This window comes from Dromiciops gliroides, chromosome 1 (genome assembly GCF_019393635.1).
Source record: "Dromiciops gliroides isolate mDroGli1 chromosome 1, mDroGli1.pri, whole genome shotgun sequence".
NCBI classification, from domain to species: domain Eukaryota; kingdom Metazoa; phylum Chordata; class Mammalia; order Microbiotheria; family Microbiotheriidae; genus Dromiciops; species Dromiciops gliroides.
The window spans coordinates 755781828-755797159 of NC_057861.1; the positions used below are offsets into that span (position 1 = coordinate 755781828).

At 44.6% G+C, this 15332-nt stretch overlaps 2 protein-coding genes across 4 annotated transcripts in view; one reads left to right on the top strand and one right to left on the bottom strand.

Moving 5' to 3' along the window:
- Window positions 1–1094: 1094 nt before the first annotated feature.
- LOC122737036 (M-phase specific PLK1 interacting protein) lies at window positions 1095–8328 on the bottom strand. The gene is made up of 2 exons (XM_043979455.1): window positions 7963–8328; window positions 1095–2137 (listed from the first exon to the last, which is right to left on the bottom strand). Exons 1-2 carry the CDS (start codon window positions 8230–8232, stop codon window positions 1934–1936), a joined length of 474 nt encoding a protein of 157 aa, XP_043835390.1. The 5' UTR covers window positions 8233–8328; the 3' UTR covers window positions 1095–1933.
- A 185-nt stretch (window positions 8329–8513) lies between these two features.
- Window positions 8514–15332, top strand: part of SUGCT (succinyl-CoA:glutarate-CoA transferase) — a 623067-nt gene continuing 616248 nt past the window's right edge. For all 3 annotated transcript variants that reach the window (XM_044004982.1, XM_044005065.1, XM_044005154.1), the window contains exon 1: window positions 8514–8845. In XM_044004982.1, coding sequence (XP_043860917.1) covers window positions 8743–8845 — 103 coding nt within the window. In that variant the 5' untranslated portion in view covers window positions 8514–8742. The remainder of the gene's footprint in view (window positions 8846–15332) is intronic.

Here is a 15332-nt window from a genome sequence, read left to right on the forward strand (position 1 = left end):
ATATGACCTCAGACACGTGACACTAGCTGTGTGACCCTGGGCAAGTCACTTTGCCCCCATTGCCCTGCCAAAAGCAAAACAAAAAACAAAACCCACCACAAGACACCCTGAGAGTGTCCTTAGGAGACACTGCAGGAACAGGCTGGCTTCTGGAGTTGGCCAACCCCTCTAATGTGAAATCTGGTGGCTATTTTGCTACTAGAGAGATAGCAAGGTTTAAAATTGCTCTGGCGTTCAAAATATGATTTTAGGATGCTCTCAAGCTGTATACAACCTGTGTCCCTCCAACAATCTGACCACTTCTATAACTGTTTACATCCACCCATAGTCTTGGGGTCTTGGAACACGCAACCATGTGACAAAGCACATGTCAAAAAGGTACTCCCTTTCCTAAAATGACAAAAACCTGAAGCTTTACTTGTGCCTAGTAAGAAACTGCTGATGTTTGGGAGAGTATCTTTTCCAAGGATTTGCCTTTATTTTAGTTCCAATTTGTTTCCCACAGTTACATTCTAAAGTAGGTGCTGCTTTATCCTTAATCTTGTCTCCAGAAAGCTTTTGACAATCCACTTTAAGTTGAGTACTTACACTACACTGTTACACCCTGATTAAGAGCGTGAATGCAGAAGGCCCCATAGGTCTTAGTAAAACACAAACATCAGTGCCAGTGAGCTTCCAGACAACAGTACTAACATTTAGTTCTGGAAGCCTTTAAAAACAACTACATTTTAACAACATAATCCCCATCACTAGCCAATCAAATAATAAACATTTATTTAGGGTGAGCCTGTTATGCATCAGTCACTATGCCTATAAAGAATACTACACTCACTACGAAAAAACCGCGTCTATAGTTTGCGAGCATCCAGTGATGATTCAGGAGGAAGGGTTATAAATGTACAAATTTTCGTTTTTAAAAGTGACTAAAGGGGCAGCTAGGTGGCACAGTGGATAGAGCACCAGCCCTGGAGTCAGGAGGACCTGAGTTCAAATCCGGCCTCAGACACTTAACCTCACTTTGCCTCACCAAAATAAATAAATAAATAAATGAATAAATAAATAAATGAAAAGGGAAAAAAAAAGTGACTAAAAGCTTTCTTGCAACTTCCTTTATAGTTGAAACAAATAAAGAAAAATCAAAAACTTCCAAAAGTTGCAAATATGCGGATCCCATCACTAATACAATGTGTCTATTCCAAGGACAGATTAGTATCACCTCCACCTCCTACCTCCCACTTCAAATAGCAGCAGCTTCCAGGGGGGGAAAGTATTTTCAAAGTCATTTTCCCATCTGATTTAAAATAAATGTGATTATAATCAATCTTATTGAGCTGCAATTCCAAATTAAACATAACTCAACAGATTTAGGGTAGTAAACCAGTGTCAAGGAAACTTTCCCATTCATTTATTGTTAAACATATGCAAACATTTCTAATGATGCCCAATTATGAAAGCATGGATTTTGAAGCAAACAAATCCAGTGAACAAATAAACACCCAAATGGGCATTATCAGTTTAGAAATTTCATTTCCAAAGACCTCCACAGTTCTTTGCTGAGATGGTGTTACAAAAAACGTGGTACACAGAATTTTTTAAACAGCACAGTATTTACAAAATAGGCCATTTCATGAGTTCTAAATCTTGTCCATAGAACATCTGAAAAGCTTTACGAAGACAACATTACAAAACAAGGACTCAGAAAGCTCTTACTACAAATATTAAAACAAAAAACTAGGGGTAGTCACTAGTCCACAATAGGTGAGCACACGGCCCACATGGGGCATGAAAGCTATCAAAATCTCAGTTGCTGGTGAGTCTTCAGAAAGGCAGCGTTCTCATCCAGATGGCAGTGGAGTTCAACTTTGTTGTTTTAAATGAAGATGTCCTGTTCTTTTGCTGACAGGTCAGAGATCCATTGGAATGTCTGAAACGTCTAACTAAAATATCTCCCCCTTTTGCCAGTAAATACTGTTTGCTCATTGTTGTACTTTTGGTTTACATCTGTTACAGAAACAGGTTCTAGTCCTGCCCAAGGGTCCTCAAGCATTGAAGGTTTGAAATAGTTTTCCACATCATTAGACATTCTTTTCTCTTTGCCACGCGCTGAGCCAAATGGTGTAGATGTCCTGGGTGAACCCTTTGGAGAAAAATCATCAAATAAGGAAACATTCAGCAAAGAGACTTAGAGTGTAAATAATCTTTTAAAGAGAAAAATGAAAATGGAGCTTCTTCACAAGAGTCTTTCCCAGAAATTAAAACCAAACTCAGTTTACTATAACCTTGCCCTCCGTTATTATGGCAGAGGATACTAAGGAAAATAGAAGACTAAGGATTTACAGAAATGTTCCCTAAAAGAGTGAAGTTTAAAAAAAAAAAAGCCAAGGAGGTTTTGCCAGTAAAAAACAATAGTATGTTGACCATGTTTTAAATGTTCACCTCTATGCTTTTAAATATAGTTACTGTTCAAAACAAAACAAAACTACTACTTGGCATTAAACAGGCCCGGGCAAAACTGTCAGAGGCCAGAGGCATCATCCTGATGCCCGCAACCTGAGTCAAGACTGGCCAAAGCTGCTTTGACTCTAGAAGCTAGTCCCCAAATTTGGCAAAACTAAATATGTAAATGTATGTGTATGTATGTATAGATATAGATAAAACAGTGGTTCTTAAATTTGGTTTAAATTCTAAAACAGGGCATTGATGGAGGTTTGGAAATAGGGAATTAAGAGCATCTCTTGCCTTCCCTCCTCTCTCCTCTCCATACAAACCAGACTAGGACAAGTTCAATGGAACCTTCCGGGATGTCGACAGTGCTGCCTGCATCAAGTGGTGATGACGTACACTTCTTTTCATTTTATTGTGACTGAAAAATACAAGTGTGCCAAGGGCAAGAATGAAGTGCACGTCCACAAATTTCACATGAAAACACTTGGTGCTATAGTCATCTGAAGTTTGGGATGTGGCTAGCCTCTAGATTGGATGGAGGCAAATAACTTCCTTCAGCTCAGTCCAGTTTCCTCAAATCACCCTAGTAAAGCCAAGCCTCTACAGCTTAAAGGAGGACAGAAAGATGAAGGACTAATATGCATGGCCTTTCTCAGTATGGCCCATTATCTACCCTTTTTAAGACACTGCTTTTTAGATGCAACTCAGTGAATGATGGATCACTAAGCACCTATAGGCAAAGCCTTTCTAAGTCGGAGGGAAAACAGCACAAGTCCTTTGCTTCTAGTTATATTTTTTCAAAACTACCAAGTTTCAAACTATAACCACTTGAAAAATCAGTAAGCCTTGAAAGAAGAGTAAACCCTAGGGGGCAGCTAGATGGCACAGTGGATAAAGCACTGGCCCTGGATTCAGGAGGACCTGAGTTCAAATCCAGCCTCAGACACTTGACACAAGATGTGTGATCCTGGACAAGTCACTTAACCCCAATTGCCTCACCAAAAAAAAAAAAATAATAGTAAACCCTAATTTAGTGTATGTAAATTAAGACTAAGCAGAGAAGCCTAAACATCTAAATGGGCACAGGCCATTTGAGGTATCAAGCGCCCCTGGTACAGAACTCTATCACAGTCAGCCCTAAAACAAGCTAAGAAGTGTCCAGAATGGATCCTTTACAGTTTGTATCCATAGGGTCCCCAGCAGAAGCCTCTGAGAAGGTGTGTACATGTAAATACATGTGTATACAGAAGGGGAAATGCTCAGAATATTCATTTCTTTAAACTGTTCTTTTCTATTAATAAAATAATAATAGCAATGTTAATAATAGCTAACACTATATAGTACTTCCTGCATGTCAGGCACTGTGCTAAGCACATTACAATCATCTCATCTGATCACAACAACCCTGAGAGGGAGATGCTATGATCATCTAGGAAAACTGAAGCAGAGGTGAAGTGACTTGTCCAGGGTCACATAGCTACTAAGTGTCTGAGGGCAGCTGAATTCAAGTCTTCCTAACTCCACTCCTACCTGACCCAAATGCAAATGAGAACAGCTGAGGTACCATCTCAGATCCATCAGATTGGCAAAACTGACCAAAAAAAAGGAACCGCTGGAGAGACTTTGGGGAAACAGGTACACTGAGCAGTACCCTGCCGTGGATTGCTCTAGCCACTCTGGAATGCATTTTGGAGTGATGTCACCAAGGTTATTTAACTGGGAACCCGCTTTGACCCAGTGATACCACTGGTAGGTCTGCACCCCAACTCTTCGGGTACAGAGAAAGAGGAAAAGGACCCAGATGAACAAAAATACTTAAAGCAGCTTTTTTTGTGGTGCCAGATAATTGGAAACTGAGGGGGATGCCTGTCAATTGAGGAAAGACTGAGTAAGTGAATATGAATTTGACTAAATACTCTTGTATTGTGAAAAAGGAGGCACCTGGCAAGACTTGTATGATGAGGTAAGCAGAACCAAGAGAACAACTGATACAATAACAGAGAGGTAAACACAAGCCATTGGAAGACTTAGAACTTTGATGGATGCAAAGACCAAGCAGAGTTCCCCAGCACTCAGGATCAGACATGCTGCCCTCCCCAAGGAGAGGTGGATCCAGGAAAGACTGAAGCCCATTGTTTTGGACATGGCCAATGTCAGAATTAGCTTTGTTTGATTATATGTCTCTGTAACAGGTTTTGGTTTTCTTGCTTTCTCCCATGGCGGGGGGGGGGGGGGGGGGGGGGGGGGGGGGGGGGGGGGGGGGATGGATTTGAAACTGAAAATGAAAGGAAACTAATTTTTTTTTTTTAAGCAGAAATAAGGGGCAGCTAGGTGGCACAGTGGATAGAGCACCGGCCCTGGAGTCAGGAGGACCTGAGTTCAAATCTGGCCTCAGACACTTGATACTACTAGCTGTGTGACCCTGGGCAAGTCACTTAACCCCAACTGCCTCACTAAAAAAACACCACATAAAAAGCAGAAATATACTTTCAAAAAAGGAATCCTGGATTCTTGAAAAGAACATACTAAATTTCTAAGATTAAACTATGTTTTAATATATTAGCATTTCTTAAAATCTATGTAAGTTATAAATTAATTCCTGCCAATTTAAATTTTTTCTGGCAAACTTACTCAATATTAAAGTGAAATAAGGCCAAAGAGTAAACTGAGGAGCTGCTACCACCAAGTTTGCATAGGCCATGGTTATATTCCTTAGGGGAAGGTCCCCGCCAAATAATGAGACTTAGAGCACAGGGAAGAAAGCATTTCCATTTTGCATAAATAATAAAGTGAGTTGTAAGTGCTGTTAAATGAACCATTCCATTTCCAAATGTCACTAGTATTATCAAACATCCCAGTGCGCTGGAGGAGCCCTGCCTGTATTAAAATTGTGGTTCTATGTGGTGGATCCAGATGGGAAATTGCTCTGGGTATCTCACTGGAATCATTCAATAAGGGGCATTTGAGCAACATCCTCACTGTATGTGGACAAACCATCCTGGGCTTTATTTGGTTGTGCTCCCTGAGCATGAAGAAAAACCACAAAAGCCATCTTAAATGCTTTTCTAAGAAAGTAAAAACAAGTGTTTGGAGGTACAGCTAGAAGGACAAACTGGAAGAATATAGATGCTAATAAAATCTCAACTAATTTATAAAATACAATGCAATAAGGCTACAACACTCTCTTCAGAAACATCTCAGGTGAAAATATTGAGTCCCATAGGAGGCATTTACTCTGCCAACTGCAAGTCAAATGAAGTCAGTGTCGCAAAGCATAATGGGTAGATGTCTACTTATTTATCCCATGATTTAAACTTGTCTCTTGCAGACTTCAGTTATACTCTTCAAAAGATCTACAGAAAAGCAAAAGTAGTCAAAACATTTAAAACCAAGTATTTGTTTTAAGCAAAAACTGTAGTCTTAAAAAAAGCAAGACAACTGACAAAAATGAAACTTTAGTAAAAGTTAATGTGATCAAACCCTTTTCAAAAAATAAGTGCTAATAAATAAGTAAATAAATAATTAAAAAAAAATAAGTGCTTTGAGAAACAACAATAACTCAAGATCTTAAACGTAGTAGTTTGATCAAACTGTGTGTGTTTGGTTTTTCTAAACATGCGAAAGCACTGTTTTTCCACCATGGCACTATCTGAAATTATTTTTATTTTGTCAAGTCCTCCTCATACCACATAAGCTGGGGGGAAGGGGAGGAACTGTTTTTGACAATGAATTTTACTGCAGAAAAAAAAAAGAAGCAAGTAAAGCAAAAAGCTTAAGAACTAGCAAGAACTTCATTTTCAGTGAATTCAGGAGACTGAAATTCTCCTGGATTCAAATATAAAGACAGCTGACTCCCACAACTTTTCAAGAATGAAGGCCACCCCCCCCCCCCCCAGCAGCTAGGTGGCACATGGATAAAGCACCGACCTTGGATTCAGGAGGACCTGAGTTCAAATCCAGTCTCAGACACTTGACACTAGCTGTGTGACCCTGGGGCAAGTCACTTAACCCTCATTGCCCCTCAATTAAAAAAAAAAAATGAAGACTCTCTAACTTGCTGAGGAATAGACAGGTGAACACCACCCCTCCCTAGCCCCAACTTGATCTAGACCCTAGGCAAGCTCAGAGCAGCACGAAGGTCTGTGCACCACAAAACCTCCCTCACACTTATGTTTCTTCAAGTCTTCTGCTTTATGTGCAAAAAACTGTTGTGTTTGGAAATACATCAAATCAGGGGAAAATTATATAAAAAAGTGGAGAAATTTGTTTTCAATCCAAGAAAACTTTTCAATTTCCAGAAGTCCAGACTGAAACACCGGAATGTGAGAATTAGACCTAGTTCTACTTTGCAAAGAAACAAAAAGAAAAAGAAAAGAAACCCCCAATTTACTGCATTTTGTTTTTTCTTTCTCCAGAACAGTTTCCGAAAAGGAACCTTCAGTATCTACTGACACTGAGGAAGACACGCTGAATCCAGAAATCATTTTACTGTAATACTATTTTTTTCCAAGTTTTGCCCACTCACTATACATGGCAAAAACTAAGCCTTTCCCTAAAATTTTGCACTTTGTAACTCCATTTGCAATATTTCTAGGCTTAAAAAACCCCAAACCTCTGAAATCACTAAATCACAACAGCTTGTAAACCATTGAAATACACAGCTGATTGCACAAAACATCATTTTTGTGATGGAGATGATCCATCAAATAGTTGTATGTTTCTAAAGTGGAAGATATTTAGATGGTTCTTTTTCTGGAAGAAAACACTGATGTGGGGAGGGGCCCGGGGAGTGCGTTTCAGCTCCTAGGCTTCGGCTGCCAGGCGTTTTCCTGGCCACTGGCTCTATCTGGGGCACAAGGCTCTCTGGTGCGGGCAGAAGCTGCCGGTCCCGGCTCCTCTTCCTCGGTTCCATTTCAGCTTCCGAAGGGGCAGGAGCCCCTTCCTCGTCCCGGGGAAGGGCGGTGGGCGTCTCCCACCCGGCACCTCCTCCTCCTTCTTCCATCCTCCTTTCCCGGCGGCTTCAGTCGGTGAAGGGCCAAGCGGGGGCTTCGGCAGCGGCCGCCTGGGGGCTGAAAGGGAAGCCCCGGGGCGGGGGAAAGCCCCGGGGGGCCCCTGCCTGCGCCCCCGGCCAGGAGCGGATGCCTTCTTCCTTCTTCCTTCAGATTTTCACGAGATAAAACGTTTCCGCAAAGTAAGAGGATTACTCACCTTATTCCCAAGGTCTGGTTCCGGTGGGCGGCAGCACAAGCACCCCCCTCCCCATTTTAAAGGGAAGGGGGGCTTAGCCCCGCTGTGCCAGGCCCTTTAAGAACGGGGGTGGGGGTGATGCCAAGGCCCCCAGGATGACCCCCCGGGGGAAGAAGCCAGAGACCTGAGGGGGGCCTCGGGGGCCGCTGCGTCCCGGCTCCGCAAGGGCGCCCCCGGCCCGGGCCATGCCCCCCGGGGGCAGGCGCTTCGGGCTCGGGCCTAGCGGCTTCCCCCCTCCCCCCAGCCCCGAAGAGCCGCCCCCGCACGTACCTGTAACTGCCTGGCCGGCGGGCCCGGGGAGAAGCCGGGCGGGGGACCCGAGGAGCCGGGGCCCGAGGCCGGGGAGCCGGAGGCGGGCGCGCGGGGCCGGGTGCGAGGCCCGAAGGGCGGCGTCTGGTGCGGGCTCCCGTAGCCGTCCCGCGGGGAGGGCGGCCGGGGGCACCCCGAGGGGCTCCGGAACCCGCCGCCTCCGCCGCCCCAGGAGCCCTGGCCGGGCCCCGCGAAGGGCGGCGTGGGCGGGCGGAAGCTCGGCCGGTGCATGGGCGCGCGGAGCCGGAGCTGCGGGGGCCGACGCGGGGAGACCTCGACCTCGGCCGCCGCCGCCGCCGCCGCCGTCCGGGAACGAGAGCGAGAGCGAGGCTGCGCGCGCCGCGCTTGCGCACTGAGGCCTCCTTCCGCGGCCTTCGTCGACGCTGCCGCCGACGCTGCTGCAGAAAGGTTCCGGGCACACAAGGTTCCGGGTCCCAGCGGGAGTGAGGAAAGAGGGAAGGGGAGGGGAGGCGGGGGCAGGGGCGGGGCGTCGCCTCTCAGTTTGCAGCCTCGAAGTCCACCTCCTGTCGCTGCTGTGCACCTGCGGTCTTGAGCTCCCTAGTTCTATTGCCCAGCCTGGATCTTCTGACCGTACCTGTCCGAACTTCTGTGCCCTCGTGCCCTGTCCGAGACTCCCGACTGCCCCGGCGCGAGCTCCCCTGTGCTCCCCTGCTCAGCGGGACTCCCGACTGCCCCGGCGCGAGCTCCCCTGTGCCCAGCGCGGGAGGAGGATAGCTCGGGATGCTAGCTGTCGGGGTTGTGTCTCGGCGCTGCTGGCGGAGGAGCTGCGTTTGGAGGATGAGCTCCAGCAGGTGCCCGAGGCGGTTCCGGAGCGGCAGTCCAGGTAGTCAGTCCCTGCGGGAAGGAGCTGTAGCTCACCGGTGGAGGGGCAGTGCAGGTGCCCCCGAGGCTTCGGTCGCAGGTGCTGCTGCGCTGGCACTTCGAATCCAAATTTCTGCCCGAGCCCCCTGTCCTCTCCACTGCCCCCGACATCCCTGGGGCTCAAGGCCAGGCAGAGAGGAGACTGTTGTGCCCCACGGGGGCACTCACTCACTCACACACACCCCTGTATTCTACAGTCCAAGATGTGTGCAAGTGGGCACACACTGCGGAAGGAGATGGGCTAATCTCTGCATCCCTGGCATCCTGCACACCATGAGGCTCAGTTTCTACCTCTAAGAAGTAAGGAGGTTGCCCTAGAGGACTTCCAAGACCCTTTCTAGCTCTAAATTTGATGTCATCACTGGACTTTCCCCATTTTATTCCCATTTCCAAGACACTTAGTGTCTTAGGGGCCTTAGGGGCAGGAACACAGTCTAAGTCAAGGAAACTCATAGAAAAGGCACTGAGGCAGCTGGTGGAGAAGGAGATAGAACACTGGACCTGTAGTCTGGCTGTGACACTAGCTGTGTGACACTGGGCAAGTCATGTAACCTGTTGCCTCAGTTTCCCTGACTGTAAAATGGGACTAGTAACCACTTTCCCTCCCTTAATTGTTGTGAGGATCAAATGAAATAATGTTTGTGTGAAAAATTATTTCTCCTATATTTTATTGTATTAGGACCAAGGTTTTCCCCCTTTCTACTTCCTCATCCAGAAATCAACCAGTGTAGGAAATCTCTCTTAAAGATTTACTCCCGGGGCAGCTAGGTGGCACAGTGGATAGAGCACCAGCCCTGGAGGCAGGAGGACCTGAGTTCAAATCCTGCCTCAGACACTTAACACTTACTAGCTGTGTGACCCTAGGCAAGTCACTTAACCCCCATTGCCTCACAAAAAAAAAATTACCCAAATGACTAATCTGGTGATGTTTTACATAATTGTACATGTATAACCTATATCTGATTGCTTACTGCCTCAGGGAGGGGGGAGGGGAAGGATGGAGGGAGAGAGCGAAGGGGGGATAAAATTTGGAATTGAAAATTTTAACTAAAAATGTTTATTATTATATTAAAAAAAAAGACTTACCCAGGTTGAAATCTAATTGGACAGTAAAAGAAATTCTAAGTTTGGGCTATGGGTGCATTCTTCCTCATCATGTTTGCTTAGATTGGTCTGGGAAAAATTTTGACTCTCCCTTGTGTCAGATAGGTGATATGGAAATTGATGTCTCTTTGGCCAAGATTTGAGTGACCCAAGTTACCCCAAGACCCTCATTCTAATATAGCCTCTCACGGTAATTCCTTTTTTAGTTGATTGATAACCAATCAGAGTTGATTGAATGCCTGCTCTTCCTAGTGCCATTGGGGTCTTTTCATCTGAAGCGGCCCAATGACCATCTTTTTATGAATAAATGTGCTGGCCTTATAAAGAAAATGATTCAATTACCTAGAAACTATGTCTCTCGATCTTTTTAAAAACACCACAGTTGTTTTAAAAAAAAAATCTGTAGCAGAGTACCTGGAAAATAGTAGGCACTATATAAATGCCAATTCTCTTTCCTTCCCTTCCCTTCTCCCTTCCCTTCCCTCTCTCATGTCTGCTGGTTGTGTGATCCTGGGCTTGCCTCCCCCTCCTGTCCCTCCAGTCTCCTCCTAAGCCCAACGTAGACCCCCCCCCCCCCCGTAAATAACAAACTAGGAATTTGGTGAAATCCTGGCTTACTCAGGTGGACGTTGGACTTGACTCTTTGCCCCATGAAGTCAGTCCCAGTCTCCCTTGTTACTCTTTCATGTGGAAAGGGCACTCGATGTACTTGGAGTCCGAGCCTTGCTCTGTCACTCACTGCAGTTAAAGAGCTAAAAAGAACATTCTGTAGTCAAACTCATTTTATGAGCAGGGGAACTGAGGCCAAGAGAGGTAAAGAGACTTGTCCAAGGTCACAAGGGCAGTGAGTAACAGAGCAAGGCTGCAGCTGGGTGTTGCAGTAGATAGAGTTCTGAACCCAGAGTTAGGAAAACCTTAGTCCAAATCTAGCCTCAGACATTTACTATCCATTTGACCCTGGGCAAGTCACTTAACTTGTCTGTCTCAGTTTCCTCATTTGTAAAATACGGATATTAACAGGACCTTCCTTACAATGTTGTTATGAGGGTCAAGTGAGAGCAAATCTATAAAGCACTTCGCAAACTTTAAGATGCCATATTACTGTTAGCTATAATTCTTCTTCCTACTTTACAGATGAGGAAACTGAGACTCAGAGAGGTTAAGCCATTTGAATCAGGGTCTCCCTGACTCTAAGTTCTAGCACTCTGTTGTTTATGAAGAGTCAGAAATATGTGAGCTCATCTAGGCCATCTTTGTAGTCCCAGAAGCTAGCATCAAGCATAAAGTGCATGTCTAATAGCTGTTTGTTGTGCTGGATTGGATTTACTCAAATCCTAGGTAGGTGTTCAGTGAAGGGGTTCATCATTCTAGACCTTTGTTAGACAGGAGGCAAGAAAAGTTCTGTGTAAAACTAGGAACATGTCTACGTTTTATCCGCTAAATAAAAGCAAAACTGGAATCAAGAACTGCTATTTAAACCAGTGTTTAAGCCTGTTAGAGAATATCTTTTTCAAATTACCCTAAACAATTTTTTGTTTTGTTTTGGGTTTTTTGCAGGGCAATTGGGGTTAAGTGACTGGTCACACAGCCAGTAAATGTCAAGTGTCTGAGGTTGAATTTGAACTCAGGTCCTCCTGAATCCAGGGCCAGTGCTTTATCAGCTGTGCCACCTAGCTGCCCCAGATTACCCTAAACATTTATGTTCTTTCCTCCCACCCCTTTGTAGTCCTGGTTTATGAGGTGAACAGATTCAACGATGGTTGATAAAGCCCAGACTTGTTTCCTCTGTCCATTGAGCTGTAAGACAGTGAATTGTTGTAATGCCGAGAAAAAGGAACAACATTCTGTTTCTTTTCAATTTGTTTCTTAGCCACCACACATCCCTAAGCAGTGCCACTAGGGATGCCGAGGTCCAAGAACATTAACTGTCACACTTGGTTGTCCCCAGCCTAGTTAAGTTTGCAGACAGAGCCACGTGGCAAAAGCCCAGGAGAGACTAACACATGCTTTTCCAGACTGTTGCCTGCTTTTGTAACAGCTGTTGCAAAGTCGGGGGGAAGCGCACCAGAGACCTGGCATTCCTTGCTCTTTGTGGCTGATGGTGGTTCCTTTTATTCACCCACCCAATGTCCTTTTTCGTCTTCCATGTCAGGAGATGGAGAGAATGTGCCTTTCAAAGTAAATGCATGTTCCCTACCAGGGTAGGAGCCCTCTTCCACAGGACAGTCCTTATATCCCTGAGTCTTCTTCAGCTCAAACAGTCCAAGTTGCTTCAGTTGATACTCATACGCCACAGTCCTTTTCCATCCTCCTAGTTTACCTCCTAATTCTCAATGTCCTTCCTAATCTGGGCCTCCCAGAATGGAACCCACAACTCCAGATGGGATCTGATCTGGGTCCAGTGCATGGGGATGCTCACTTGGAAGCCACACGCACCTCCGTGTACCCCCAGATGAAGTGGACTCTTGGCTTCCTTGTCACCTGACTGTCCAGTGTTTAATTGCAGTCCACTAAAACCCCCATTATTTCCCTTTGTGACCTCAGAATTTTATTCCTAAGGACTTGATGTTGCTGCTATTAGGCAGTGTTGGGGTCACCTTGGCTGACCCAAGAGGTCAAAGACAGACTCTCTGCCCCTCCCCAGAATCCTTTCATAGAACATTTTGTGGTAGGAAAGAATTGGAAACAGTAGATGCTAGTTAACCAGGAACTGGATAGACAGAATATGGGACATGAATGAACTGGAATGTTACTGTGCTATGAGACAGATGGATAGAAGAATGAATGAATGAATGAAAAAACATGTATTAAATGTCTTTGCAAAGAAAACCCCAATTGGGGCCACAAATGGAGCAACAATTTTCATAATAACACTAAGATATTTTAGTTTCTTATATGGTAGATATCAATAAATAGAACCTATATAAACAAAAGTTCCTTAGCCTCCTCAGTAGTTTTTAAGATTGTAAAGGGGTCCTGAGGTTGGACAGGTCGAGGGCCACTGGACTAATTTGAATTTTTTACTTATACCTCAAAACACCATAAAGTATTAGCCCCTTTAATAAGTAGAAATAGAACCTGTGCAGCCTTTAACTTGGATGTAAAGGGCTTGAAAGCTCTTCCATTACAGCCTATTCTCCAAGTTCATTTCTCTCTTTTTCTGTTTTATGGATGCATTTTTGCACAGAAGGGTAATTTCCTTCTGCTTAATAGGACCAACCCTACCTCAGCAAAGAGGCACAGTTATGCAGAGCAAAGGATCCTGTTGGCCATCTCTAACAGTCTGTACCAGCCCATAACTCTCCTGAGGAAAAGGAGATAGGTTTCATACTCAGTCTCTAAGAGACAAGACTGGTCACCGAATTGAGATGAAGTCTAATGTTGCTAGTGTTGCCCTTTACATTGTGGTGAGTGTTATGTTGACTGTTCTCTTGGTTATATTAATTTCTTTCTGCATCAGTTTATATAAGTCTTTCCATGTTTTTCTAAATTTATCATACTCATTGTCATCTCTTAGGACATAATTATATTCTTACCATATTTACATACCACAATTTGTCCGGCTACCCCACAATTACTGGGGACCTTCTTTATATCCATTTTCTCAATATTCAGTACTTCAGGGAAGTGTGATCTCATTGATTTGAGTGTTCCTTTCAATGATGCCCATCCCTGCCCATCCATCCTATTTGGCTCTAGTCCATGCCTTCCCAGGTTTGCCACAAAGGGTTCCCTTGACAGCTTGGAGACATTCCTCAGTTTTTTCCTGCTAATAATCTGGTGTCTTGCTACTATTTTAAAAATGCCACTATAAATGTTCTGGTGTCCTTGCCTCTTTTCTCTCTATTGTTTAATTTCCTATGGGTAAATGCCCAGTAGTAGTCATTAGATGGATTATTTGTCTCAGTTGTTTTCCCAAATCGTTAGAGCCATTCCATCCACAGCACCACCAACATATGGATCCTTCTCTCTCATTTCCATCATTCATTGTCAGGTCATGCTGGCTCTTTCATTCCTCACTTCTTAGCTTGAACATGGTGAGTATTCTCAGGCAATTTAGCTTCTCTTGAATTCCCTGTGTTCTGTTACAGAAGGAATAATTGATACTTTAGTGTCTTGAGATACTAAATAAAATAGTTGATAAAAGAGATGATGAAGTACTTTGAGAGGGCAGTGTGGTATAGTGGATCTTTGGAAAGCTGACCTGGGAGCCAAGGAGAATCTGGGTTCCAGTCCCAACTCTGACATATACTGACTGGGTGAGCCTGGGCAGGTAACTCACCTTTTTAGTGCTGTAGGCAGAGAAGGTGCCAGAAACTCAGATGAGTGCTTGTTTTGCCTTCAGCTTCTATTAGGAGCCAGACGACTTACTGGCAAATTGTAGTTATTATCCACTCTGTGTGTGTGTGTGTGTGTGTGTGTGTGTGTGTGTGTGTGTTTGTGTGTAGATGTACGCAAAGCTTTGGGGAGATAACAAGGAGGTTAAATGTAAAGACTTGTTTTTGAAGAGCTTTCGGCCTAAGCCCATAAACAAATCATCATCAAAATGTTTACTTTTTAATCCATAATTAACCAGTCTCAGGACTGGTCTACCTACAAATGTGAATGTACAACTTTATTGTGTCAAGGGGAGCTTACTTCAATTTTGTTAAGTAGAAAGGGCCCAGACTATATTGGTGTGGGAAGCCCCCTCCCACTGTCTGGGATCCCATGGAAGTTTTTTTTTTTTAGGGGCAATGGGGGTTAAGTGACTTGCCCAGGGTCACACGACTAGTAAGTATCAAGTGTCTGAGGCCAGATTTGAACTCAGGTACTCCTGAATCCAGGGCCGGTGCTTGCCCCCCATGGAAGTTTTAAGGAGCCAGCCTGAATCTTACCAGTGGCAAGCTCTGAGCCCCCCCTTATCTTTTGTTTTCTGATTGAATATTAATCTCTCAGCCTGAATCTCTGATACAACTTCTTTCCCTATTTTCTCACCTTCCCACTTTCTAGACTTCCTAGTAACAAGGCAGCCTGGTCTTCCTTTTTAGTTAATGCTCACTTATCTTCCATCTGGGACCCTACCTCCCCCAGGCAATGATTGCCTTCCCCCTTAGCCTGGGTAGTTGATTTTCTCTGTGCCCCAAACTTCAGACCTCTTGCCAACCTGGCCAAGTACATAACACTTTTTTACTGATATACAGAGCACACAAAGGATCACTGGAGTCATCTGTCAGGAAGAAATGACTAAATGGGTTCAAAGTGCTTTGTAAACCTGAAATGTGCTAGGTCACTGTCCACTATGATAGTGAAAATAGTTATTACAGAAACACCAAGGCACCTGGGTATATATATACCCAAGATGT

Bases quoted from the DNA above. Each gene is read 5' to 3' on its own strand.
- LOC122737036 (XM_043979455.1), bottom strand. From the start codon at position 8,232: ATGCACCGGCCGAGCTTCCGCCCGCCCACGCCGCCCTTCGCGGGGCCC. The intron at 2,138-7,962 runs GTACGTGCGGGG...TTTTCTCCAAAG, and splicing joins CGCCGGCCAGGCAGTTACAG to GGTTCACCCAGGACATCTAC.